The 22723-nt window shown below is 52.4% G+C and overlaps 2 protein-coding genes across 3 annotated transcripts in view; both read right to left on the bottom strand.

Annotated features, from left to right (window-relative positions):
• Positions 1-17588, bottom strand: part of Bmp1 (bone morphogenetic protein 1) — a 43237-nt gene extending 25649 nt beyond the window's left edge. The window contains exons 1-8 of one of the 2 annotated variants that reach the window (XM_059273361.1): positions 17417-17588; positions 8997-9110; positions 5705-5869; positions 5411-5528; positions 4947-5125; positions 4456-4561; positions 2363-2487; positions 1722-1837 (exon numbers count right to left, since the gene is read on the bottom strand). In XM_059273361.1, coding sequence (XP_059129344.1) covers positions 1722-1837; positions 2363-2487; positions 4456-4561; positions 4947-5125; positions 5411-5528; positions 5705-5869; positions 8997-9110; positions 17417-17588 — 1095 coding nt within the window. Of the gene's footprint in view, positions 1-1721; positions 1838-2362; positions 2488-4455; positions 4562-4946; positions 5163-5410; positions 5529-5704; positions 5870-8996; positions 9111-17416 lie in introns of those variants that run through there. The other variant, XM_059273362.1, reaches the window with a different exon arrangement.
• Positions 17589-18530: 942 nt separating this feature from the next.
• Sftpc (surfactant protein C) lies at positions 18531-21697 on the bottom strand. The gene is made up of 6 exons (XM_059274352.1): positions 21643-21697; positions 20151-20309; positions 19681-19803; positions 19351-19461; positions 18870-19020; positions 18531-18657 (listed from the first exon to the last, which is right to left on the bottom strand). The coding sequence occupies exons 1-5, from the start codon at positions 21682-21684 to the stop codon at positions 18880-18882; spliced, it is 576 nt and encodes a 191-aa protein (XP_059130335.1). The 5' UTR covers positions 21685-21697; the 3' UTR covers positions 18531-18657; positions 18870-18879.
• Between the last annotated feature and the right edge of the window lie 1026 nt (positions 21698-22723).

Below are 22723 nucleotides of genomic sequence, written 5' to 3'. Positions count from 1 at the left end.
GACCCACTTTGGCCTGTTTCCTGCTCAATATTCTGATTAAAGCTCAGGACAGAGTCGCAGATGGCACACCTATCTAATGGGCAACGGCAGAGGTAAGAGGCTGCTAGTGTCCTGCTGGACAGTGGAACTCTTGATTCGAAACTCTCTTGCACCAGGTGCTGGAAGGCTCCATGAAAATAACAGTAACACCAAATTAAACACCTCGTTCCAATTACGGAAAAGAATGTAACAGCTCACTCTTGGGAACAATAAGAATATGAAGGACACAGAAGGTCCGGGGTGGGCTAAGAAATCAAGACTCCATGTGACAAGCCCACGTGTGAGTCTAAGAAGTCAGAAGAAGGGCTGGAGATGTGTCTCAGCTCCTGCAGGGGACCCAAGTTTGGTTCCCAGCATCCCTATCAGACAGCTCACAACTGCTTGTAACTTCAGCTCCAGGAGGATCTGATACCTCTGGCCTCCTTGGGCACCTGCACTCACACATACACACACACACACACACACACACACACACACACACACAAAATATACTTTAAAAACAAGGGGGGAGAGTGGCCTTCCTGGGTTGGGAGGGCTGTCTGGAGAACAGGAGGTGAGTTACCCTCTTGAGAAACCCTGAGGGTTTTCAGGGATGGAAGCTCCCCTTTTCTCCAAGAGACTCTGTAGCATTAAGAGTTGGCAAGAGGCCGGGCGGCCGTGGCGCACGCCTTTAATCCCAGCACTTGGGAAGCAGAGCCAGGTGGATCTCTGTGAGTTCGAGGCCAGCCTGGTCTATAGAGCAAGATCCAGGACAGGCACCAAAACTACACAGAGAAACCCTGTCTCAAAAAACAAAAAAAAAAAAAAAAGTTGGCAAGAGAACAGAACAGAATAGTAAGGGAAGTCCCAAGCCCTGGTCACCTCAGGATTCAAACAAGGCTAATCAGTCATGCAGTGGGAGAGAATGGACTAGGCAAGCTCTCTGCCCCTCATGCATTTGGTGCCTATTCAGCTCACATGCATGAGCAGCAGGCAGAGCAGGACCTGAGGGTTCCGGACAGCAAGGGTGGGAAGGATAGCCATGACCAGAAGCGTGGCTGGAGGCATCTGTCTTGCTCTTAACTGTTCTCAGGACCACAGCTTGTGAGAATTGGGCCCTTTGGGAATCCCTGACTCAGGCTCTGATGATACAGAGGGGAGGGAGAGCCAAGGGCTGGGGCTGAATGGTTCACCCGAGGCCACCCAGGGCATCCCAGAAAAGGCTGAGATTGAACCCAGCCCTAGGTTATCCTGTCCTTGTTAACTGTATGACCTGGGCAAGTTACTTAATTAATTTTCCTACGACTCAGTTTCCTCCTCTGCAAAATGAAGACTCAGGGTGACCATACAAATTAAAAGAGGGGCCATGTAACAAGCACTTTAAAAAGCACTCAAGAAGAGCTAGACAGTCACAACGGAACTACATGGCAACTGTACATAGCAACACTACCTTCAGATTACCACTGACGTTCAGCTCGTCGGGGAGGATGGGGAGAAAGCAAGGTTAGAATTGGCGGGGGGGGGGGGGGGGGGGGGGTGTGCCTCCTCAATGCACACTTAATGCATTTACGCCAATGACCGGGTAGGTCACCCTTGTGTCCGAAATCCTTGGGCTGAGGCTCCTGGAGGGAGGGAGATGCTCTCCCACTTCTGGGGTCCCACTAGAGGAAGGAAGACTCAGACAGGTAGTCAATCACAGTTACCTTCTCCCCAGGCGTGACTGAGATGCGCCATACACAGTGCATGTGGGCAGAGTAGCCGTTGGGGTACTCGGGGGAGGAGAAGTTGCCGGTGCTGTCTTGGAGGGTCTCGCCACAGGCTGTCAAGGCAAAAAAAGGAACTAGGCTGCTGACTGTAGGTGTCAGACCCCCCTCCCCCGTCTCTGGCTCACCCCTCAGCTCTAGAACCCATAAGGGAGACAGGAGTGACTGAAGAGAGGGCTTCTGTCCCTTTAAGATGTACCCCTCCTCCTTACATACAAGCATAAACCATCCTACTTCCCTGGTCTAGTGCTGCCAGGGTAACCAGATGCCCTGTTGTCAAGGCAACATGGATTCCAGAGTTGAGGTCAAGCTCTTTTGGTGGGCCTTGCCTCCTCCTCACTGTCCAGGAGAGACGCTAGTTGTTGCCTCTTTCTGTCCCTACTCATCCTCACTCTTCTAGGCCCTCCCTACCACCTATCGGCCTAGCCCGTTCGGTCCTTAACCAGAACACTGTCCTTCCTTCCCAACATCGTTCTCTGAGACTTACAGCTGTGACTTTCTAGGTGGTCCTGGGCCTTGGTTTCTGCCTTCCTTGGACTCTACCCTCCATCCCTCCTGGTCAGTCCCTTCCCTGCTCTCACCTGGGCATTTGTAGAGCTTCCGGGCCTGAGCAATGTCCCCTTTGCTGAGTCTGGTCCTTTGGCCGATGGACGGCTTCACCCCATTCACCTCATACTTGGGAACAATGGTGTCCAGGAAGATGCCCCTAAGAAGGACATGAGCAGACTGAGGGCATTGGTCTTCTGGAAGGTGGATAAAGAAGAAGGGTAGCGTGCCCATCTACACCCACAGGGCATGACATTGCCAGGGCCCAGACATTCCTCAGCAGGGTCAGAGAAGGGTAGAGACGTCTCACCCTGTCATTACAGCTGCCCACTGACCAGCAGCCACCCTTTTCCATGGCAGCAATACCACAGGAGCTGGGGGCAGCCCAGAAATGCTTTGAGGACCAGGGACCCGGGCCCTTGATGTTGAGCCTGGTTTCAACTCCCAGCCCTGGGAGAGCTTTGGGCCCTAATTTGTCATCTCCACAACGCCTCTCAGCTCCCACCTCCAGACCTCAAATGATGACTCAGTCCCAATCAACGTCCCTCTTGACTTCTCAGGGTCAACTCGTTACCCTCTCACATGGCTAGGATTGGAGCAAGACCGACCGACCAACTGCAGCTTCCACCGTGGCCAGCCAGCTCCCAGGGCACAGTGTCCCTATTTCCCAATGCCTTCCTGCTAATCTCGGTGGCATTTCCATAGAGGAGGAACAAAGAGGAGACAACAGTTCTCCCCATCCCCAGGGTCCCTGACTCACCTCCAGCTGGCCAGGGCCCAGCAGGGGGTGTGGGTATGATGGGAAAGAGAAGGAGGGTCTGTGGGGGTGGAGGACTGAATGACTTCACTCTCTTCCCTGGTCTCTATTCCCAGGTCGGGAGCAGGAAGAATGGGTCTAGAGGAGTTTAGAGAAGGGAGAAGGACCACCACCCAGAGAGGGACAGGGATGCAGGAAGGGTAGGCCAGGGAGGGGTGTGAGGAGTGGGGGGCACGTCCCCCAGTCCTGTAGGAGGATCTCACATCACGTCCTGGTTAAGGAGGTATCTTGTGAACTGGCAATGGGGACCAGTCCAGGGTTAAGGCCAAGCTTTGTTCAAATTAGCCAGTCACAAAGCAGACCCAAGCCATCTCTGCTCTGTAACCGGCTCCTTGAGAAGCTGAGACAAGACAACCAAAAGGCAAGACAACCCGTCCGCAGGTTAGGGAGAAGGCTCACTAAGTAGACACTTGCCACCATGCCTGTGAAAGAGACTTTGACATCCAGAACCTACATAGCGGCAGGAGAGAAACTACTCCTGTGAAGTGTCCTCTGACCTCCACAAGGTACCATGTGCTCACCTATACACACAAATTAATAAATGTAAGGGGGAAAAAAAAAAGAATTCTAAGTTCAAACTCTGCCTTGGGTTACATAGTGAATTCAAGACCAGTCTGGGTAACTTAGTGAGACCCTCTCTCAAAAATAAAAATTAGGGGCTGGAAAGATGGTTCAGGGGTTAAGAGCACTGAGTGCTCTCCCAGAGGACCCGGGTTCAATTCCCAGCACCCACATAGCAGCTCACAACTGTCTGTAACTCCAGTTCCAGAGAAGCTGACAGACACACGTGCAGGTAAAACCCCAATGGACATAAAATAAAAACAGAATCACTAATAAACCAATAAAACATAGGACTGGTGCTATAAGCCAGGGGTATACCACGTGCCTAGCATGCACAAGAGCCTGGGTGCAATTCCTAGTACTTCAAAACACCAACAAGGTGGGGAGAAGCAGACAACCAGAAAGAGGTGATCCCCCTGGGAATCCCAGGAAAAGGAAATGTACCCTGGTGGCAGATGGGAGACCAGCTCAGCTCCTTTGGGTTGGCTGGCACGATGTGGAGACCCCACCCGGCAGGACCTGTGAACTCAGGTCTTCTCAGCCACAAACCCTTCCTTCACACAGCAATGGGCAAAGCCTGGGCCTGCCAGCTCCACACTCATGGGAGAGGCTGCAGGCACCCAGAGGACTACCCTCATCTTTGGTCCCTGCTGGGGCAGGGCAGGACAGTGAGACTAGGAAATCAGCCAAAGAATGGCTTCCAGAAGGCAGGCGTGGCCTCCCCTGGGCCAGGCTCAGACCATTTCTCACCTGGAGAATGTGTTCCGGGCATAGTGCATGATACTGTCAAAGTCGTAGGTCTCTCCCAGGGATTCCACTTCCTGAACCTCCATCTTCAGGAAGTTATACTCCTGCCCTGCAAAGAACGTGAGAAAAGTGGGGGTGGGGTCGAGGGCGTGGCTTGCGTCCTCCCTGTACCTGTGAGGGACTGTCTATCTGAAGGTGTAAGGGATGCAGAGGGAAAAGGAAACAGGGACATCCATACAGGAGTCCTTCCCAGCAGAAGAGAGCGGAGAACTTGCTGAACAGGGAGGGTCAGGAGACCACAGACAGGAAGGACGGAGGAAAGAACAGAACTTGCAAAGGACAGGTAAAGAGATAAGCCTGTGGGGATATCCAGGGACAAGCTGGCTGCAGCTCAATCCTTCTCACCAAGAGAGCTGGCTTTTGGCTACTCAGCCTGACCCCCAAGCAGCTCCATAAGCCCTAGGACGGGACGCAGCCCCTGGGGTGGTGTGTACCTGGCTGTATGTTCTCGCGTACAATAGAGACATGGCGGTCCCGGTCGGGCCGCGTGTGCTCGTGCCAGAAGCCAATGACATGGCCCAGCTCATGGACCACGATGCCAAACTTGTCACAGTTCTTGCCGATGGAGATGGCCTGGGGGCCCCCACCTCGGCGACCCACGTAGGAGCAGCACCTGGAGGGCGGGGCCAGCTCAGGGGGGTGGTCCCGAGCTGGGGGAGTGCATCCACTCAGGGGCCGGGCCAGGCTGCCGGGGGGTGTGCAGGGGTGCAGAGGGGGTGGGGATGGCCCTGAGCACCCAATGCGACGCTGTATGCCAGGGTCAGAGCCATATCAATGGGTGATGCCCATAGCAGGGAGAGGGGATGGGCAGGCCCAGCTGAGGGCCGCAGGAGTGCCTAGGGCAGAACCTGGCTCGGGATCACCGCCAAGGGTAGAGTGCCCAGGGGTTCCTGCTCACCCGCAGGGTCGATAGGTGAATACAATATAGCTGTCCTCATCCGTGCGCTCCAAGAAAGTGACACAAGTATGCTTCTCCCAGTGTCTCATGGCCTGCCGGAAGACCGCCCTCTGGCTGCCTGTGGAAGGATAGAAGCCAGGCTGTCTGTCATATGTGGAGTGGGGGTGAGGAGGCAAAGACTGATAGAATGTTACAGCCAATCTGCAGGCACGCTGCCTGGCCAGGAGGCTGTGCACAGGCCAAAGGTAACAAGGCCAAGGCCAGGGGCAGGCTCGCTCACAGCGGCACACTTACCCGTGAAATTCCCTCCAATAACAAAGGGGATGACCCCATCGGGCCACACTCGCTCTGGTCTGGACGTTGCTGCCCGCCTGCTCCGAGACCTGCCTCTCCATCGGCCCCTGGTTTCCCTCTGTGGCTGCCCACTAGTGCTCTGACCACCCAGGGCAGAAGAGTTTCCTAGGATTGAAGGAGGAAAGAGGTCAGCGGTAGGGAGTGAGTGGCCAAAAAGAGGAGGAGATGCAAAACAATGGAACCCATCCTATTAGTTGCAGAGTCTGGGTTTGCAAATTCGCCTACTTTGCTAAAAATTTATTTGTAAATTTGAGAAAATCAATACTATCAGGCTTTCATGATCATCCATGGACATGCACGGGGCAGTTAAAAAAAAAAAAAAAAAAAGTTCAGTGGTCCAATGTGTGCACATTCCCAGCCAAGGTCAAACAAGGTATCCTGTCTGCCTGTTTCACTTCTCACACTATAAACAAGTCTCTTTTTTTTAGATAAACTGAGTGCCACTTTTTAAGTTTTTTTTTGTTTTTTTAAATGTTTAAAATGGTTCTGAAGCAAAGCGCTCATGTGCTGCTGTCTTGTGTTCCCAAAGCAAGAAAGCTGGGCTACAAGCCCAGCCTGGTGATGCCAACCTGTCATCTAGCTCCTGAGGAAGCTGAGGCGGGAGGGTTTTGAGTTCAAGGCCAGCTTGAGTTCTACAGTGAGTTTAATGCCAGCCTGGGCCACTAAGAGAGATCCTATCTAAAATTAAAAAGTAAAAATAGAGCTAGGCAGCCAGGCAGTGGTAGCACATGTATTTAATCCCAGCACTTGGGAGGCAGAGGCAGGCAGATCTCTGAGTCTGAGGCCAGCCTGGGCTACAGAGAGTATTCCAGGATGGCCAGGGAAACCCTGTCTCGAAAAACAAAATAAAACAAAACAAAACAAAAAATGGAGCTAGGCATGTACCTCGGTGGTAAAATGCTTGCCTGGCATGCATGATGGCCCAGGTTCAATTTCCACTATCACACATACATACAAAACCAAAGCCAAACCAAAGCTGGGGTGTATCTTACCAAGAAATGCCCGTGTTCAATAAATTTGTTCTGGCTGGAGTCCATGCTGCTAGCCATGAGTTCAGTGTTTATGGACTAACTTCACATTAAATAAGGTGTCTTTAAATGAAACACACATAAAATGTGGCCATAGGGTGATCAGTTTACAAAACTGTAACCAAAGGCTGGTGGGAGCTTGCATTTCTCCGAGGAGCAATGACTCAGTATTTGCTAATTCATTCTTCATGGAGACTGTAAAGTCACTATAAAGTTCTATAATAGCTGTGAAGCTGTGCTCTAAGCATCTGGAACGGCCACGGAGAGCAAGAATGGGCTAGGACTCCAAACTAAGACAATGAGGTACTCTCATTTCCCAGGAACTGCGAGGACTCGGGGGATCCGGGGTTTGGAACATGTCCCCTCTTGTCTAAGAAGCCTTGATACCAGTGAAGAATACAGAGTCGTGTGCTTTCTCAGGGCTTCAGGACCCACATTCCCACGTGACACAGCAGCTCTATGGCATTGGGGCGAGCGCCACTGTCTGTATCTGAATGGCATTGGGGCGAGCGCCACTGTCTGTATCTGAATGAAGAGAAGACTAAAGCCAAAGTTGTGCCCCAAGTCACCTGGAGGGCTGGCAGCAGGCCCTGGTAAGACTTCCGCCTGGTAAGACTTCCGGTGTGGGGTTTTTTGTTTTGTTTTGTTTGAGACAGGGTTTCTCTGTGTAGCTTTGGAGCCTATCCTGGATCTCGCTCTGTAGACCAGGCTGGCCTCGAACTCACAGAGATCCTCCTGGCTCTGCCTCCCGAGTGCTGGGATTCAAGGTGTGCGCCACCGCCACCCGGCTCAACCGCCCTCTTTGGACTGTTAGCTTATAAGCCCCAAACTGCTCACACCAGGATTATCCCTCCTGCTGGATAGAGGAGATGGCCTGGCACAGCCACGTATGCCCCGAACTGTGAACCTCAAGAGGAAGCTGGCACCTGTAATAGGGAGCCTCCGTGCAGGTTTTCCGAAGCATGCCCCAGCTCCACCCCGATGTTAGACTGTCCCTCAGCACAGCAGTAAGAAGGATGGGAAAAGCCAACCCAGCCATTCTCTTTCCCCGTCACCGATGCCACACGGGTTAGTAGGTGCTTGGGCCACCAGGAAACAAGGAGCTTTGAGCCCAGCTTTAGGACGCGTACATAAATCCTTTTCGTGTGGCGTAGAAAGATACTAACTGGACACGGGACAAGAGAACACTGGGAGGAAAGATGAACAGTTGGGTCTTGGAGACAGTTTGGTCGGGGGTACTGAAGAAGGTCCTGAGGATGGCCCCAAAGAATGCACAGGAGCTTGCACACCGGGACCAGGTGACCCAGGAGGACTGTGGTATTGGGCACAGCATGATGGAGACACTGGGAGACAATGGTTTGAATTCTAGCTCCAGTCCTACCACCCACACACTGTGTGTGTGTGTGTGTCTGTGATACTAGGCCAATCACTTTACCTTTGTGAGGCTTAGGCCTGGCTTCTGGGAAACATGAGTGGTCCTGACACCCCTTGTCCTGGTTGGATTTTTTTTTTTTTTTTTTTTTTTTTTTGTCAACTTGACACAAGCTAGGGTCATCTGGGAAGAGGAACTCTTAGTTGAGAACATGTCTTAAGATTGGCCTGTAGGATGAGTCTGTGGGGTATTGTCTTGATTAATGACTGATGGGGGGGGCTGCTTACCGTGGGTGGTGCCACCCCTGGGCACGTGGTCTTGGGGTGTCTAAGAAAGCAAACTGAGCAAGTCAGAAGGAGCAAGACCATAAAGAGCAGTCCTCCATGGCCTCTGCTTCAGTTCCTGCCTCCAGATTCCCGCCTTGAGTTCCCGCCCTGACTTCCCTCAGTGATGGAGCCTGACCTGACTGAGCACTGTAAGCGGAAGGAAACCCTTTATCCTCCCTAAGCTGCTTCTCCTCATGCTGTTCCACCACAGCAACATAAACCCTAACTAAGACACTCTTGAAGGTGGTTGGAGACAGTCAAGCAGGACAATACTTTGGAAAGTACTGTGTAAGCCCTTGCTTCCCACGGGTGTTGACATTATTTCTCCTCTGGGGAAACAGAAAGATATCCCAAAGGAAGACATCCCCTGTGTTGGGTTCAAGTTCATGGCCTCTGTCATGGGAAGGCCTGCCTGGAAATGGGGGTGGGGTGGGGGCCGAAATCCTTGTTTCCCGAATCTGAAACACACTTCCGGGACACAGAGAGGCGGCCGGTCGCCAGTGTACCTGAGGCTCTGACGGATGAGCTTCCGGCTGTCCGCTGTCGGAGAGCTGTAGCCTGCGGTACCCAGAAGGCCCTCAGGTCCTCCTCATCCAGGGCAATGTCCCCAAGAAAGGCAGCTGGAGAGACAAAGAAAGCAGCCAGAGGCTGAGTTAGTCCTCTTCCCCGAGGCTGTGCACATGGTGCGTAGAGCCCTGACAGCGGATCCACAGCCCTGACCCCTACAGCCACTCTGATCCTCAGATGCCACCCGAGAAAGATGGCAAAGGAGAACGACAGGTCAGCTTCTAGAATCTCTTCAGGGATTATATTTGCTTTTTACTTCAAAGCCCAACAAGAATGAAGTGTGATAACACATGCGTACAGCCACAGCTATTCAGGCAGCTGAGGCAGAAGGATCACTTGGGTCTGGGGTTTGCAGACTAGACTTAAAGAGTGAAATGGCTCGGTGGGAAAAACGTGCTTGCTTCCAAACCTGATAACCCGAGGAAGGAGAGAACCAACTCCTGCAAGCTGTCCTCTGATCTACACACACACACACACACACACACACACACACACACACACACACACAGAGAGAGAGAGAGAGAGAGAGAGACAGAGACAGAGACAGAGACAGAGACAGAGAGACAGAGAAATGCAGGGAGTAAATAAAACTGTTAATAAATAAATAGTCCCATGAAGACATAATTGTATCACTCTTCACATTATCTTCAGAAAATAATTAGTACCCACTATGGGCCAGACATGAAGTCAGAGGGTAGGAAGGCAGAAGAGGCTCCCTGGCCCTACGGAGCTAACCTTAACAACACAAAGTTCACACAAACACTGACTCAGAGAAGTCCACAGACAGACATGTGCTCTGACAGTGTTGAAGAGAAGATGCCCTGGTGTCTAAGAGCCCACGTGTTAAAAGGCTTGGTCCCCAAGGTGGCGCTGCTGGGAGGTTCTGTGCACCCTTGGGAAGTGGGGTCTTAGAGGTGCTGATGTGACTGTGTGTGTGTGCCCTGGAAGGGGGTCGTGGGACCTGGGCCCTCCCCTCATCCTCTCTACCTCTTGGCTGATGTGACGAGCCATTTTACTCTGCCAAGTGTGCCCACCACAGTCTGCTGCCTCTAAGAGGCTCCAGAACCAAGTTCTCCACTCTCATGGACTAGAAACTCAGGAACCATACGCCAAAACAAACCTTTTCTCTAAGTCAGTCCTCTCAGGCACTTGGTTACAGCATCGGAAAGTTGACTAACTAGTAGTCTATTTGTGAGTCCACGTTCTGTGCTGAGTATGTGGTGTCACACAGTAAATGTCACTCAACCAAATGGGGGAGGACGTGAAGTACTGTAAGATGGTTGCTATGCTTACCCGGTCCAATAAGACTTGGCACAGGGAGGCAAACCTGGGAGGCCAAGACTTATACCAGGAGGCTCCCGGCTAACAAGGAAAGGTGTAACAGCTCGCAAATGAATTCTAAGTTTCTGGGTCCTCCCTCTGGGAAGCAAAGGCCCAGGGGTAGGACAACCCTCCCACCCCCAAGAGGTCATTTCCATTTCTGGGCCTGGGAAAAGAACCCTCTGGAGAGATGGGTTGAGTGGCCTGTCTTCTTTCTGAGACGTCGAGGGTAAGAGGGAGCAGAGGCACAGCACTGTCTGTCTTGGAAGGAGCCCAGATGTGAGCTTCACACTGGGCTGGGCCGGGCTCGGGGATGGGGGGGTGGGGGGGTGGGGGGAGGTGGGGGGGGCGGCCAAGCTGGAGAGCAGCAGCTTCCCTGCAGCCGCCACCGCCGTGACATCTGCTTCTCATCCCAGCAGAGTCAGCACTACACAAATTGTTTTAACCTTGAGGCCTTCCACACGGGTTCCTCCTCCCCGGTTGGCCCCACTGGGTGGATACATATACATTTACTTTATCACACACTTAGTCACAGATGGCTAATGTCCCTGTGGGCATATGGTGACATCCAAACCCATGCTGTCTGTGCAGAGCCATCGAGGTCAGAGACTACACCCCTGCACATGCAAGCAGCACCCAGCACTGGCTTTTGGGTAGAAGAGGCAGAATGAATGAATGAAAATGAATGAATGATCATGCCAGTTTTCTTTTGGTCTGCAAATACGTGCCCAGAGACACGTGCTCACTCAGACACAGATCACCTGAATGCGGGAGCGACCTCAGCAGTCATCAAGCCAATCTTTCATTTGACAGTTTAGGAAACTGAGGCCCAGAAGGAAACTACTTGACTATACTGCCAAGCCTCTGGAAGGCTTGCTTTACACTCAGACTTTACCAGTGGTAAATTCCTAGTCCAGTGGATTTGCTCAAGTTCATTACCTCTCTCGGGAACCCATATTGTAAATACGTATAAACGAAAATAGACACTCAGACACACACACACATCCACACAAAAAAAATATACACACAGTCACAGAGTTCTAAAAAGACACAGATACAAGCTCCAACACACACAAGCCAGTGGCAAGCTCTGAGAACTCATTAAGACAGTAATAGTAACAATAATGACACCTTGTGTAAATGTCTGTTGAAATTTACCCAGCGCTTTCCAGTTCGCAAAGTGTTGGCTCATTAATGAGTCCATTTAATCCTGGCCCACCCACAACATGCCCAGTAAGCCATATGACACCCCTAGGAGTGTCCCATTACAAATATTTGGAGAGATAACCTCACAGCTGAACGCTGCTCCCCTCCCTTGACTAAAGAGATCAGGACCCCGGGGCCAAAGAGAGAGATGGCATGTCCAAGGTCACCAGCCTGTAACTAGTCAAGAGTCTCTTTTGGAGCATGCAAAAGGGGATGAAACAGGTGAGACTCCAGAGAGGAGATGGTAGGTTCCTATATGCCAGTGCAGGAACACCTCACACTACTGTAAGCTTTGTACTTGTACACATACATGGCACCTCCAGGCTTCTACACCCACACCTATGAGCATCACCAGACACACTTGTCCCTCAGTCTCCCTACAGTATCAATTTCAGGACCCCTACAGATACCAAAATCTCCAGATGCTCAAGTCCATACATAAAATGGCATTGTGTTTGCATAGAACCTAACCATATCTTCATTCGTTCTCTCTTTTTTCTTCTTCTGAGACAGGATCTTTTGTAGCCCACTCTGGCTTCAAACTCCCTATAGAACTAAAGATGACCTTGAAATTCTGATCCTCTTGTCTCTTCTTCCCAAATGCTAGGATTACATGCATGAACCACCCTACCTGAATAATAGTACTTGGGCTCAAACCCAAGGCTTTGTGCATGCTAGGCAAGCCTTCTAAAAATTGACCATATCCTCACCCTTCTACATACTTCAAATCATCTCTAGATGATTTACAATACTTCATACAATGTGAATGCTAAGTAGTTATTATACTGTATTTCTTAGGGAATAATGAAAAAGTCTGTAGATGTTCCATTCAGACCAATTTTTTCCTTAAATAATTTTGATCCATGGTTGGTGGAATCTGTGGGTGCAGAACCCACAGATTCAGAAGGCAGTTGTACCCATGGGGCTGGACTATCAGCAAAGAGCAGTCTTTGGAGGCAGAGGGGGGTCTTTGAATCTCAGTTTGGCTCCCAGTAGCTGACATTCATGTAAATTCTTTAAAACCTCAGTGTTCTCCTATATAAAAGAAGGCACATAGGCTGGGCGGTGGTGGCACATGCCTTTAATCCCAGTACTCAGGAGGCAGAGGTAGGTGGATCTTTATGAGTTCAAGGCCAGCCTGGGCTACAGAGTGAGTTCCAGGAAAGGTGCAAAGCTACACAGAGAAACCCTGTCTTAAAACCCCGCCCCCCAAAAAAAAGAAGAAGAAGAAGGCGGCACATAATAGAACGCATCTCCGAAGATTACTGCAAGAAATCATGTATGTAGATGAAGCATCTGCACCAAGCCTGGAGCGTTTAAAGCAAATGCTAAAGAGCCAGTTCACCGTGCTCACCACACCAGCTCCAATCCTGGAGACTCAAAGTCAGCTCCAACCCTTCTCTAGACATACTCGGTCCTCTGCACTCACTCCCCAGCTGAATGACTCTCTAGACAGAGACTACAGAACCACGGTGGCCTGTGCGAGACCAGGGCAGTGTGGGACCAGGGCAGGGCAAGTAGAAGGAGCAGGGCTAGCTGCAGAGCTCAGCTGGATGCCCTGTGGTGATGTCATGGCTGAAGAATGCATGGGAACAGAATGGGGGTTAGGGTGGGGCTGGAGAGGAGCCTATGGCCAGGAGCTGGGCTGACAGCTGGTCCATCTGGGATCCTAACCTTAGCAAGCTGGACAATCTAGATACAAGAGGGTTCAGGATGCTTTCCTGGTCCAAAGGAAGCCCCAGGGTCAAGGTCAGGGTCAAAGTAGCAGCTGTTTTCAACACAGGATCAAAAGTTCTTGTTTTGCTCTCTGGCTGTAAACCGGCCAGGAAGCACTTGAGGGTGCTCCAGGCCCAGGGCTGGAGGGGAAAGATCACGGAGACACATCAATGTGCATGTGGACCTAGGGAGCAATCTTTGTCCCCTAGGTCAGCCTCTGGACTCCAAAGTTCCCTCCCCCTTGGCATGGCCAGGCCTCCCCTCCTGTTAGAGCCTGGCTGGTGTGATGGAGCGCCAAGGCCATGTACGCAGGACAGGCATGTATCCCCCCTCAATGAATGCCGACTTGTAGCCGAGGGAGGATGTACTTGTGGCCCCGGAATACGCAAATGGACTTATTCTCCTGCCTACTTACACACCAATGCACACTTGTGCCTGTGCTCACCCAACAAGAAACGGACCCGCCATGAAGCAAAGACACATACACAAATGTATACAACAACCAATCCCCTGTGCGAGCGAGTTCCAGGGTGTTCTAACATATAAGAAAAAGAAAACAAGAGCAGTACACTGTATCCCACAGTCCACGCTCAAAGGAGAAGGGCTTCTAGGACCGGACAGAAGCGTGTGCATGTATAGGGAGGAAGAGGCCAACTGAGCCCCCTACTCCTCCTTAAGAGAGAGGCTGCTCCACTCCTTCAGCAGCTCCACCAATGTTTTCCCGCATCACTGGAGAAACGGAATTCATGAGCTCCTGCTTCCTGCCAGCTGTGGTGGCGCACACCTTTGATCCCAGCACTCAGGAAGCAGAGGCAGGTGGATCTCTTTGAGTTCTAGGCCAGCCTGGTCTACAGAGTATGTTTCAGGCCAGCCACGGCTACATGGCGAGATCCTGTCTCAGAACAAGAGAAGGATCCCTTCTTCCTGGGGTATCTAACTGGTCTCCCTCCATTAGGACCCATGGAGATGTGTTTTCCTCCACGCCTGGGGCACCTCAAAGTGAGGGTGACTCAGGCAGGGAACAGGGGCTTAAGTGGGTGGAGTGACTCACTCCTCAGAGTGTCTGCAAGAGGGAATGTCGTCTGGTGAGAGATAAGGTCGTGTGCTTCCTCTGGACTCCACACCTGGGCCACAAGGACCCTGGGGTAAGGTGGTAAGAAGGGCCCTTAAGTACTGTCCATCTCTTCTCCTGCAGACCCACTGGTTGCCAGCTGAGGTCTAAGTGGAAGCCATGTGTGTCAGTGGCAAGACATCTGGGGCAGAGACGCTACCCTGGCAATCTCTGAAATCCTCTTTCATGGCTCTGGCATTCAACATATAAGAAACCAGGTTTTCCAAGAAATCCTCTGACAGCAGACTTGGTAGAATCAGCCTTAAGCACACAGTAGCCTAGGTTAGCTTCTGGTCCAAAAGTTCAGAAGCTTCCCTAGGACGTCAGGGGTCTTAATTTTTGTCTTTACTTTAACAGCAGCCATAAATGGACATAGTGGCTCACCCCTGTAATCTCAGCATATGGGAGGCTAAGGGCAGAGGATGACGAGTTCAAGGCCAATTTAGTGAGACCCCATGGACAGAAGTGAAAAAAATAAATCTAACTCAAACAGTAACTATAGAGATATTTTCAAATGATGAGGCCTGGCTATGTTTAGAATAAACAGAGAGATCCCATTTAAGCTGGGAGAATCAAAGGGCTTTCACTTCTAGTCCTCTGTGCGGGAAGAAAAAGGAAGAGGAGGAAGGAGGAAGGAGGAGGAGAGGTCTACCAGCCACTTCCAAAGGAAGTACAGACAGGCACCTGCCCTGGGCACCCCTAGCATCTGGTGGTCAGGGCTATGGAGGGGAAGAAGCAACGTCAGGCAGGAAGAAGCAACATAAAGAAGCGAGTTGGTGGGTCTGTAGAGGGGACAGCAGATGAGGTGTATGTGTATGTACACTAGTCCAGTTCCCTCCAAGGGTGGGCCACAGGGCTTAGGCATCAGTCACACCCAAGAAGAAGGCCTGATCTGACCCTGAAGTTTGGCCCTGTCGGGCTCTCGGCCCTCTCAGCCACCTCAGGCCTGGCCAAGCTTCCCAACCAGCCTCAATTCACCCTGATGGAGAGCTTTCTCCACAGCCCTTGTTTGAAGCTCCAACTCAGCCAGCCCCACCCTAGCATGAAATCTGAGACTGAGGATGGAGCCCTGAGCCTCTTGCTAGTCCCAAAAATCACTCCCATTTTCAACATCAGCATGGCTTCCTACTCATTCTTTGAGGCTGTGCTCCTGGCCCACATCCTCCACAAAGCCTCCACTTTGCAAACCTTCCCAGACCCCTGCGATCGCTTCGCTCTGCCCTTCCCATCACCAGGATTGAAGAGGTGACAAGGGACCCCTATTCTTCCTGGCTAATGCTGTGTAACTTTAGTGTGCTCTTGGGTCCTTGCTTAGATGGTGATCTCCCTAAGGACCGAGATCTGTCTGGCATCTCTCTGCACCTCCGACATCAAACCCAGGCCAGAGACATATCAGGGAACGTGCATCACAGAATGGATAAAAGACACAGGACAGGGTCAGGGAGATGTCAGCTCTTCCTAAAAACCCAAGCTTGTACTCTCTCAAAAGAAATGAATCTAGAGCCAGAGGCACAGAGCACAAGGGGTAAACATTTATTTAGCGCTTATTGTGTGCTGATAATAAATGACTTACATGTGTTCTCAGATTTAGACCTTACCACCAGCTCTATGAAGGGGTGTACTGTCGGTCCTGATTTACTAATGAGAAAACTAAAGTTCAAAACTATGTTTAGTTTTCCTGGTGGCTAGTGAGTCCTTCAGAATCCATGCCCTGCTCATTCCTCCTCCTGTCCATCCACCACACACACTGAGTTGGAGACAGCTAAACGTCCTGGTTTGCCCACAGCCTATCAGGCATGGAAGAGGAAGGAAGGACTGGAGGATTTGGCTTGCCCTGCCCACACTAAAATGGTCCCTATCCACCCAAGGGTGGATGGATCAAGACCCTGTGGTCAGAACTATAGCTGCCTGTCCCAAGACTCTGTGTTCACTTCCTTTCCTTGTGTCCCTGTCCCTGGCTCTAGCTCTTCACAGACAGGCTGAAGTCAGAAGCAGGAAGTTGAGGAAAAGTTGTGACATCTTGTCCCCAGCTTGCTCCAGGCGTTCTGCTCAGGGACATCCATCAGGCCAGTGGCCTGAGTGCCTGGTCATCTGGTCACTCTAGGGGGATCACTCCAGGAGGGCCCTCATGGACAACGATCACACATACACACACACACACACACACACACACACACACACACCACACACACAAAGCCTTGACCTTGACTAATTAGCCTCAGGTGTCTGTGTGGCGAGAGAGCTGATGTAGAATATCCAAGTTTTCTTTGTGTGGCTCATTTGCTATCCCAACTTGGCTCTGGCAGAGCTCTCCTAGCACACAGGGGCACAGGTAAGTCCTCTCCTGGCCTGATTTCTCTGACGTTGACAGCTGTCTCCTGAGTACCCGGAGAGCTGCTGCAGCTGGTTAGAATCACAGGGTTGCCCCCAAGGAGTATCTCACGGAACCCCCTGAAAAACTTTTCCTTCCACTGGGCTGAGTATCCGTGAAATCTATTCCTTTGGACTGCAGGGCTTCTGGGCATCAAACCAGACAGATGTGTAGCACTATGGCAAACAGACAAGCGGGCAAACACCAATATTCCACAAAGCGGGAGGGATAGGGGAGAAGGGAAAAGCACACGCGCGCACACACACACACGCTCACTCACACACGGAGTTTGGCCAGTAAAGTTTCCCTGTGGAGAAAAAGCCTCCTTGCCAGCGGGATTCGTTGAGACCCAGGGAGATTTCCCCAGGAATCCTCTTCGAAGGCAAGCGGCAGCCGCAGCAGTTTCCACCAACAGCAGCAAAACTTCAGTCCTAAAAGTCCCCCAAACTTCCCCCTCCCTTTCCCCCTCGGTCTTTTGTTCCCCCACTGCATTGCCAACCAAGCAGCTCCCAGCTTCCCACACTGGACTGTCCTCCCCCAACCCCAACCCCAACCCCTGCCCGGCCCGCAGCCTCGATCCCGGCCTGCTCACACCCGGCTCCGGTGCGCCCCTGAGGGAGCCGGGGGTCGCTCACCCGCCTTGCAGGGGTCTTTGTAGTTGAGGACCTCCGGGGCGTCCTCCTCGCCCAGGTCGTAGGTGTAGTCGGCCAAGTCCAGCGGCCGCCCGGCGCGCGGGAGCAGCAGCAGCAGCAGCAGTAGCAGCGGCAGCGACAGCAGCGGCAGCGGCGGGCGGGCCACGCCGGGCATGCTGGCGGGCAGCGGTGGCGGTCGCGCCCGGACGCGGGAGCGGGGCGACGGGGAAGGGAGCGCTGGAGGCGAAGGGGAGGCGCTCTCCCCCCGCGGCCACCTCTTCCCGTCCCGTTTCCTGTCTCCCGCCCCCCGCTCGGCCCGGCTCGCTCCGGCCCTGGGCTCCGGCGTCCCCTCGCCCTCGGCTCGGTCGCTCCCTTTCTTTTTTTCCGCCGCCCTCCCACTCCCCCCCCCCCTTTTTAGGGAAATGAGCTCGCTGGAGGGCGGGTTTTCGCCCAGCTCGGCCCCCCTCGGGGCCGGGACCGTGCTCGGCCGGGCCGGGAAGCGCGCCAGCCGGGCGGGGAGGGCGAGAGTAGCGCCGCCCGCCCCGGAGGGGGATCGGCTGCCTGGGGCCGGGGCCGGGGAGGGGGCGCGGGCCCGGGATGCCCGGAGGCACCGCTCCCGCTAGGGGCCCCCTAGTGGCCGCTGTCCCGCGCGGGGCGGAGTGCCTCCGGGCACGGGACACACTGTCAGGTCCGTTCCTGCCTCTCAATCCCTGGATCAGCGGTCGTTCTCTTAGCCTGAGACTCCAGTCTGTCTGTCTCAGACCTGCTCTCTAGCTTCTCGCTGTCTCTCTGTCTTGCTGTCTCTCCGCCTGTCTCTGTCGCTGTCCTTCCCTGCGGACACACCGCTGGAGGGCGCCTAACACCCGTGTATGGCACCTAGGTCCGGTCTCCTATCCCCGCATTTTGCCCCCTTCTCCACTACCTGGGTTAGGACCAAATCCCCATCACTCTTAGGCGGAAAGGATGTGGCAAAGCGTCCCAACTCCCCCAAACCCTTTCCTTCCCAGGACGGCTCCCGCCGAGAGCGGAACTGAGAAAATGTTCAAGAAAAGAAATGCCACCCTTTGTTTTTCAGTCAGGCTGCTTTATTGTTTTGTGGTAGGAGCCCCCTGGCTCGTAGGAGACACCTCTCCTCTACTGGCTTCTACTCTGTCCTGTCGGGCATGAACAAGAGCAGCTTCCTGCTGTCTGCAAAAGACCTTTTGCTGCAGGTCTTTCCTGTCCCGATGCGGTTTCCGCCGACCCTGTGGAGCAAAGAACTGATGTTTATCATGTGAAGGAGGGATACCAAGGAGCCGCCCGCTTGATTCCAAGGTGGGCTGTGTCTGTGAGTCTTCCATCCTCTGAGCTCCCGAGACCACCGACTTCAAGAGGTCCCTAGTAGGTCCGTTGACAAAGCAGGCATTCCAAGCCCTCCCAGTGTTGCTCAGGCACCCTGAAAGGTACCGTTGCTCACCTGAGGGGTCCTAGATATAGTATAGTGGTAGCTCTCCACACAAGGTGCTCACAGCAAGGCCTAGGAAAGCCAGGTCTCTCCCAGAAGACTCGGAACCGGTATCATGTGCTTCCTCCTGGCCCAGCTTAGAGGTGGATGCTGAGGGCTTGGCCTGGAAAGAGCACCTACGTTCAATCTCACCTGCAATCCTTATCGTGGGACCCTTGGCCAGGCAAATTCTCTGGGGCTCAGTTTCCTCACCAATACAGAGGGACTGGGCTGGAATCAGAAGCCCACAGGTGGTGTCTGAGCTCAGCCAAAGTCAACAACTTAGCAGCAGGCCAGCCAACAGCTGGGGACGGTGTAACACAGGTGAGTGTAGACAGAACACATCTGGCCCAGGGGAGTCAATACCATACAGATGGCACTAGCCATCATCTCAAATATTCCTCTCCCCAGCTCTTGGAGGAAGACAGCTCACTCCCTTCACGCACACACCCACCTGGAAATTCTGGAATTTTCTAGTAAAAGCCTCAAGACTAGGGATGCTGTCTGGAGCCATCTTCATGATGTAGCAGTGGGTTCCCGGAGCTGGCTTATAGGCAGTCAGGAGCTAGGCATGCAACACTGGAGGTCATTCAGGAAAGTCCCTTTCCTTGCTCACTCCCCAACCCTGATTCTCCACTAATTCCCTTTAGAGTGGCCGTGGGAGACACATATGAGTCAGCGATTCAAGCATCCGAGGGGAGGCAGCCAGGCACGGAATGGGGAGAGACCTCTGGAAAGAGGTGGTACAACTGGGCAGTTCTATCGGTGCCTCAGGCCTACTCACCCGCTGGTAGTCATACACAACAATCCCAGTGGAACCGACGGAGAAGGTAGCGATGGTGTCCATGTGCTCACTCAGGGCTAGGCGTTTCTGAGTGTCCGGTGCTCCAATGCTCATCTCAAGAACCTAGGGAGAGGGTGTCAGAGTGCTGCCTGGCATTCCTCTTTCTTCTCTCAGCCTTTTGGTACCCATATCTACCCAGAGTCCTCTATTCAAATTCCTGAGATCCCAAGAAGGCTAAACAGAACAGGTGTTGTAGGGACTGGTGTCTCACACTGTAGGCCAGGACCTGGAGGGAAACCATCTATACAGGACTGCTACCCCATCTCTGCTTGTATCACTCAAGATATGCTCTTGTTTGCCCACTCCCTTCCCTTCCTCTCTAGCAGCTGTCCATCTGTCTGCCCATCTTACCCAGCCCTTCTGTCCGACATACCTCGTAGCTACTGTTTGCCCAACCCAGGCCTGCTCACCATCTCGGTATGTTTCTGACTCATGTGGAGGCCCATGAGCAGGGCCCCTACGATCACCACGACAACAAGGACCACCACCACCACCACGATGAGAAGGCGTTTGAGGTGCACGGGGCAGCATGGGATGCGGAACTGGCTCCTGGGACCTGCTGAGTAATCCTGAGAAAGTGGAGGAATCAGAGGGAGAAGTAGGCAGTTGAGAGGATGCCCATTCCTCTCCCTACACAAACCAGACACCCTCTCATACCCCTTTAGGCTATGAATATGCAGAGAAGGACTGGGGAGATCAGAGAAGGCTTTGGGGAAGGTGGTTGGATTCTAACAAATAGGATTTGTTAGAACAATGGTATCGTTAGTACCATAGATACTTGGAAAGTTAGAAGCAAAATCTAGATTTGGAAGGATCCAAGAGAGCCAGTTAGCAATCTTATCTTCTGTTTCCCCAAGGCTCCTGGCACCTCAGACCTAGCCAGTGTTTTTTGTTCCCTCCAAGCATCCAGGTAGCTCCATCCCCACACCTTTGTGTAGACTCCTGTTCCTTCCATGCCTTCCTCCTCTGCCTTGTGAGCGCCTGTATATTCTTCCTAGTCCAGTTCATGTGTCATCTTCATATTTTTTACATTTATTTGCACGTGTGTGTGTGTGTGTGTGTGTGTGTGTGTGTGTAACTCAGAGACAACATCTCCCCTTCCATCATGTGAGTTCCAGAGATTAAACTCAAGCTATCACAGCTGGTAGCAAGCACTCCTTTCTGCGGAAGCATCCTTCTCCTTTTTTTTTTTTTAAAGACCATATCTATGGCCCAGGCCGGCTTCCAACTCCATACATACATATCTAAAGATGACCCTGAATGATTCTCTTGCTTACACTCCCAAATTGTGTGCACCCCCATGCCTGGTTTATGTGGTCCTGGGGACTGAACTCAGGTCCCTATGCTTGAAAGGCATTCTACCCACTGATCTGTGCAGCCCAGCCTCACATGCCATTTTCTCTGTGGCGCTTCCTATGACCTCCTAACTACCTGGTGATTCTATCAATGTTCTTCACAGGCCTTTCTATTGACCCTATGGCTCTCAGTCCCTTTATACAGGAATTCATGGCTGCCATGCCTGCCTCTGCCAGGGACTTCTGTTTTGTTTTGTTTTGTTTTTTTGTTTGTTTTGTTTGTTTTTTGAGACAGGGTTTCTCTGTGTAGCTTTTGGATCCTTTCCTGGAACTTGCTCTGTAGACCAGGCTGGCCTCAAACTTACAGAGATTCTCCTGGCTCTGCCTCCTGAGTACTGGGATTAAAGGCGTGCACCACTGCCGCCAGGCTGCCAGGGACTCTTAATGATCATAGTGTCTTCATCCTAACAGCCCAGTCCTAAACTGAATCTATGAGTCTAGAAGAAGAAAAGAGGCCTATGGAGGATAGAGCGGCAAGTCCAGTACACTTGTACACACAACACAAAACCAAACAAACAAAAAAAAAATCATACAAAATGACACTCACCGGGGGACTCTCCATCAAGACCTCTTTGCTACCCACATCCATTTTGTAGGCTCTCTCGTCTTCTCGTCTATCTAGTGTGGCCAGTGTCTTATATATATCATCAGAGAGAGGGGACGAGGTGAAGGACCGGCTCTCCTGTCTGCCAGCCAAGTCCTTGGCTTTGAAGCTTGTTTGTTCCTGGCTTTTAGAGCCTAGGCCCTGATAAGCCAGCTGCAAGAGCCCCCAAGGGCCCTTGGCCTAGGCACATGAATCCTCTTGGCCCCGACAAGAGCAAACCTGGGTGAGGTGAGCAAACTCACCCTCAGGCCACCTGCTTCTCTCACCGTGGGTGTCTTTCTGGCATGTCTGCCTCTCTTGCTGGCACCTGCCCCTGCAGCCCTGTGGCTTCTCTTCTTTTGACAGGCCAAACCTTTCCTGCGGTAGCCAAGAATCTGGCCATCCTTTCCACCAGATAATCTCCCCAGGCTCAGGCATGAGTTCCATTCAGGGACTGAGAAAGTGGTGATTACTGGTGGGGGTGGAGAGGTGTCTACTGGGGAAACAGGGCCTGGGACAGCAGCTGGGGGTCTTTCAGTGTGGTTTCTTAGACAGGGTCGGATTCCTCTTCACCCAGCCTCCCACATGGACTGTCCCTAACCTCAGATTTGCTCCAGCCACTTTCCTTATTCTGTCCCCACTGCTGGGAAACTCTTACTCATGGGTGATGAGTCCTGTTTCACTCTTTGCTCTGGACTTGTCTGTAAGTTGAACACTGATGACTTATCTAGGCCTTACTCTTTGCCTTCCAGAGCTGAGGATCGAACTTAGGGTCATGAACATGCTTGGGAAGCTTTTTACCACTGAACTACATCCCCAGCCCCTGGCACTTTCTTAAGCCAAGATGACCTTGCACGGGGCTGAGTGTGGTCCCAGTCAGCTATCTTTGCCCTTCTACTACTCTGTCTACCCTTCTGACCTCCTTTTTATATTTTCTAAATGTGTCCAGTGTGATTTAACCAAATCCCATCCACTTTCATGACCCCCTGCTTCTCCCCTCTCCCGCCTTCTCTCTTCCCCCAAATTCTCTCCTGTGGCTTGGGTA

This window comes from Peromyscus eremicus, chromosome 9 (assembly GCF_949786415.1).
Source record: "Peromyscus eremicus chromosome 9, PerEre_H2_v1, whole genome shotgun sequence".
NCBI classification, from domain to species: Eukaryota; Metazoa; Chordata; class Mammalia; order Rodentia; family Cricetidae; genus Peromyscus; species Peromyscus eremicus.
Note: the sequence above shows the minus strand (reverse complement) of the source record. Positions and strands in the feature narration are given on the sequence as shown.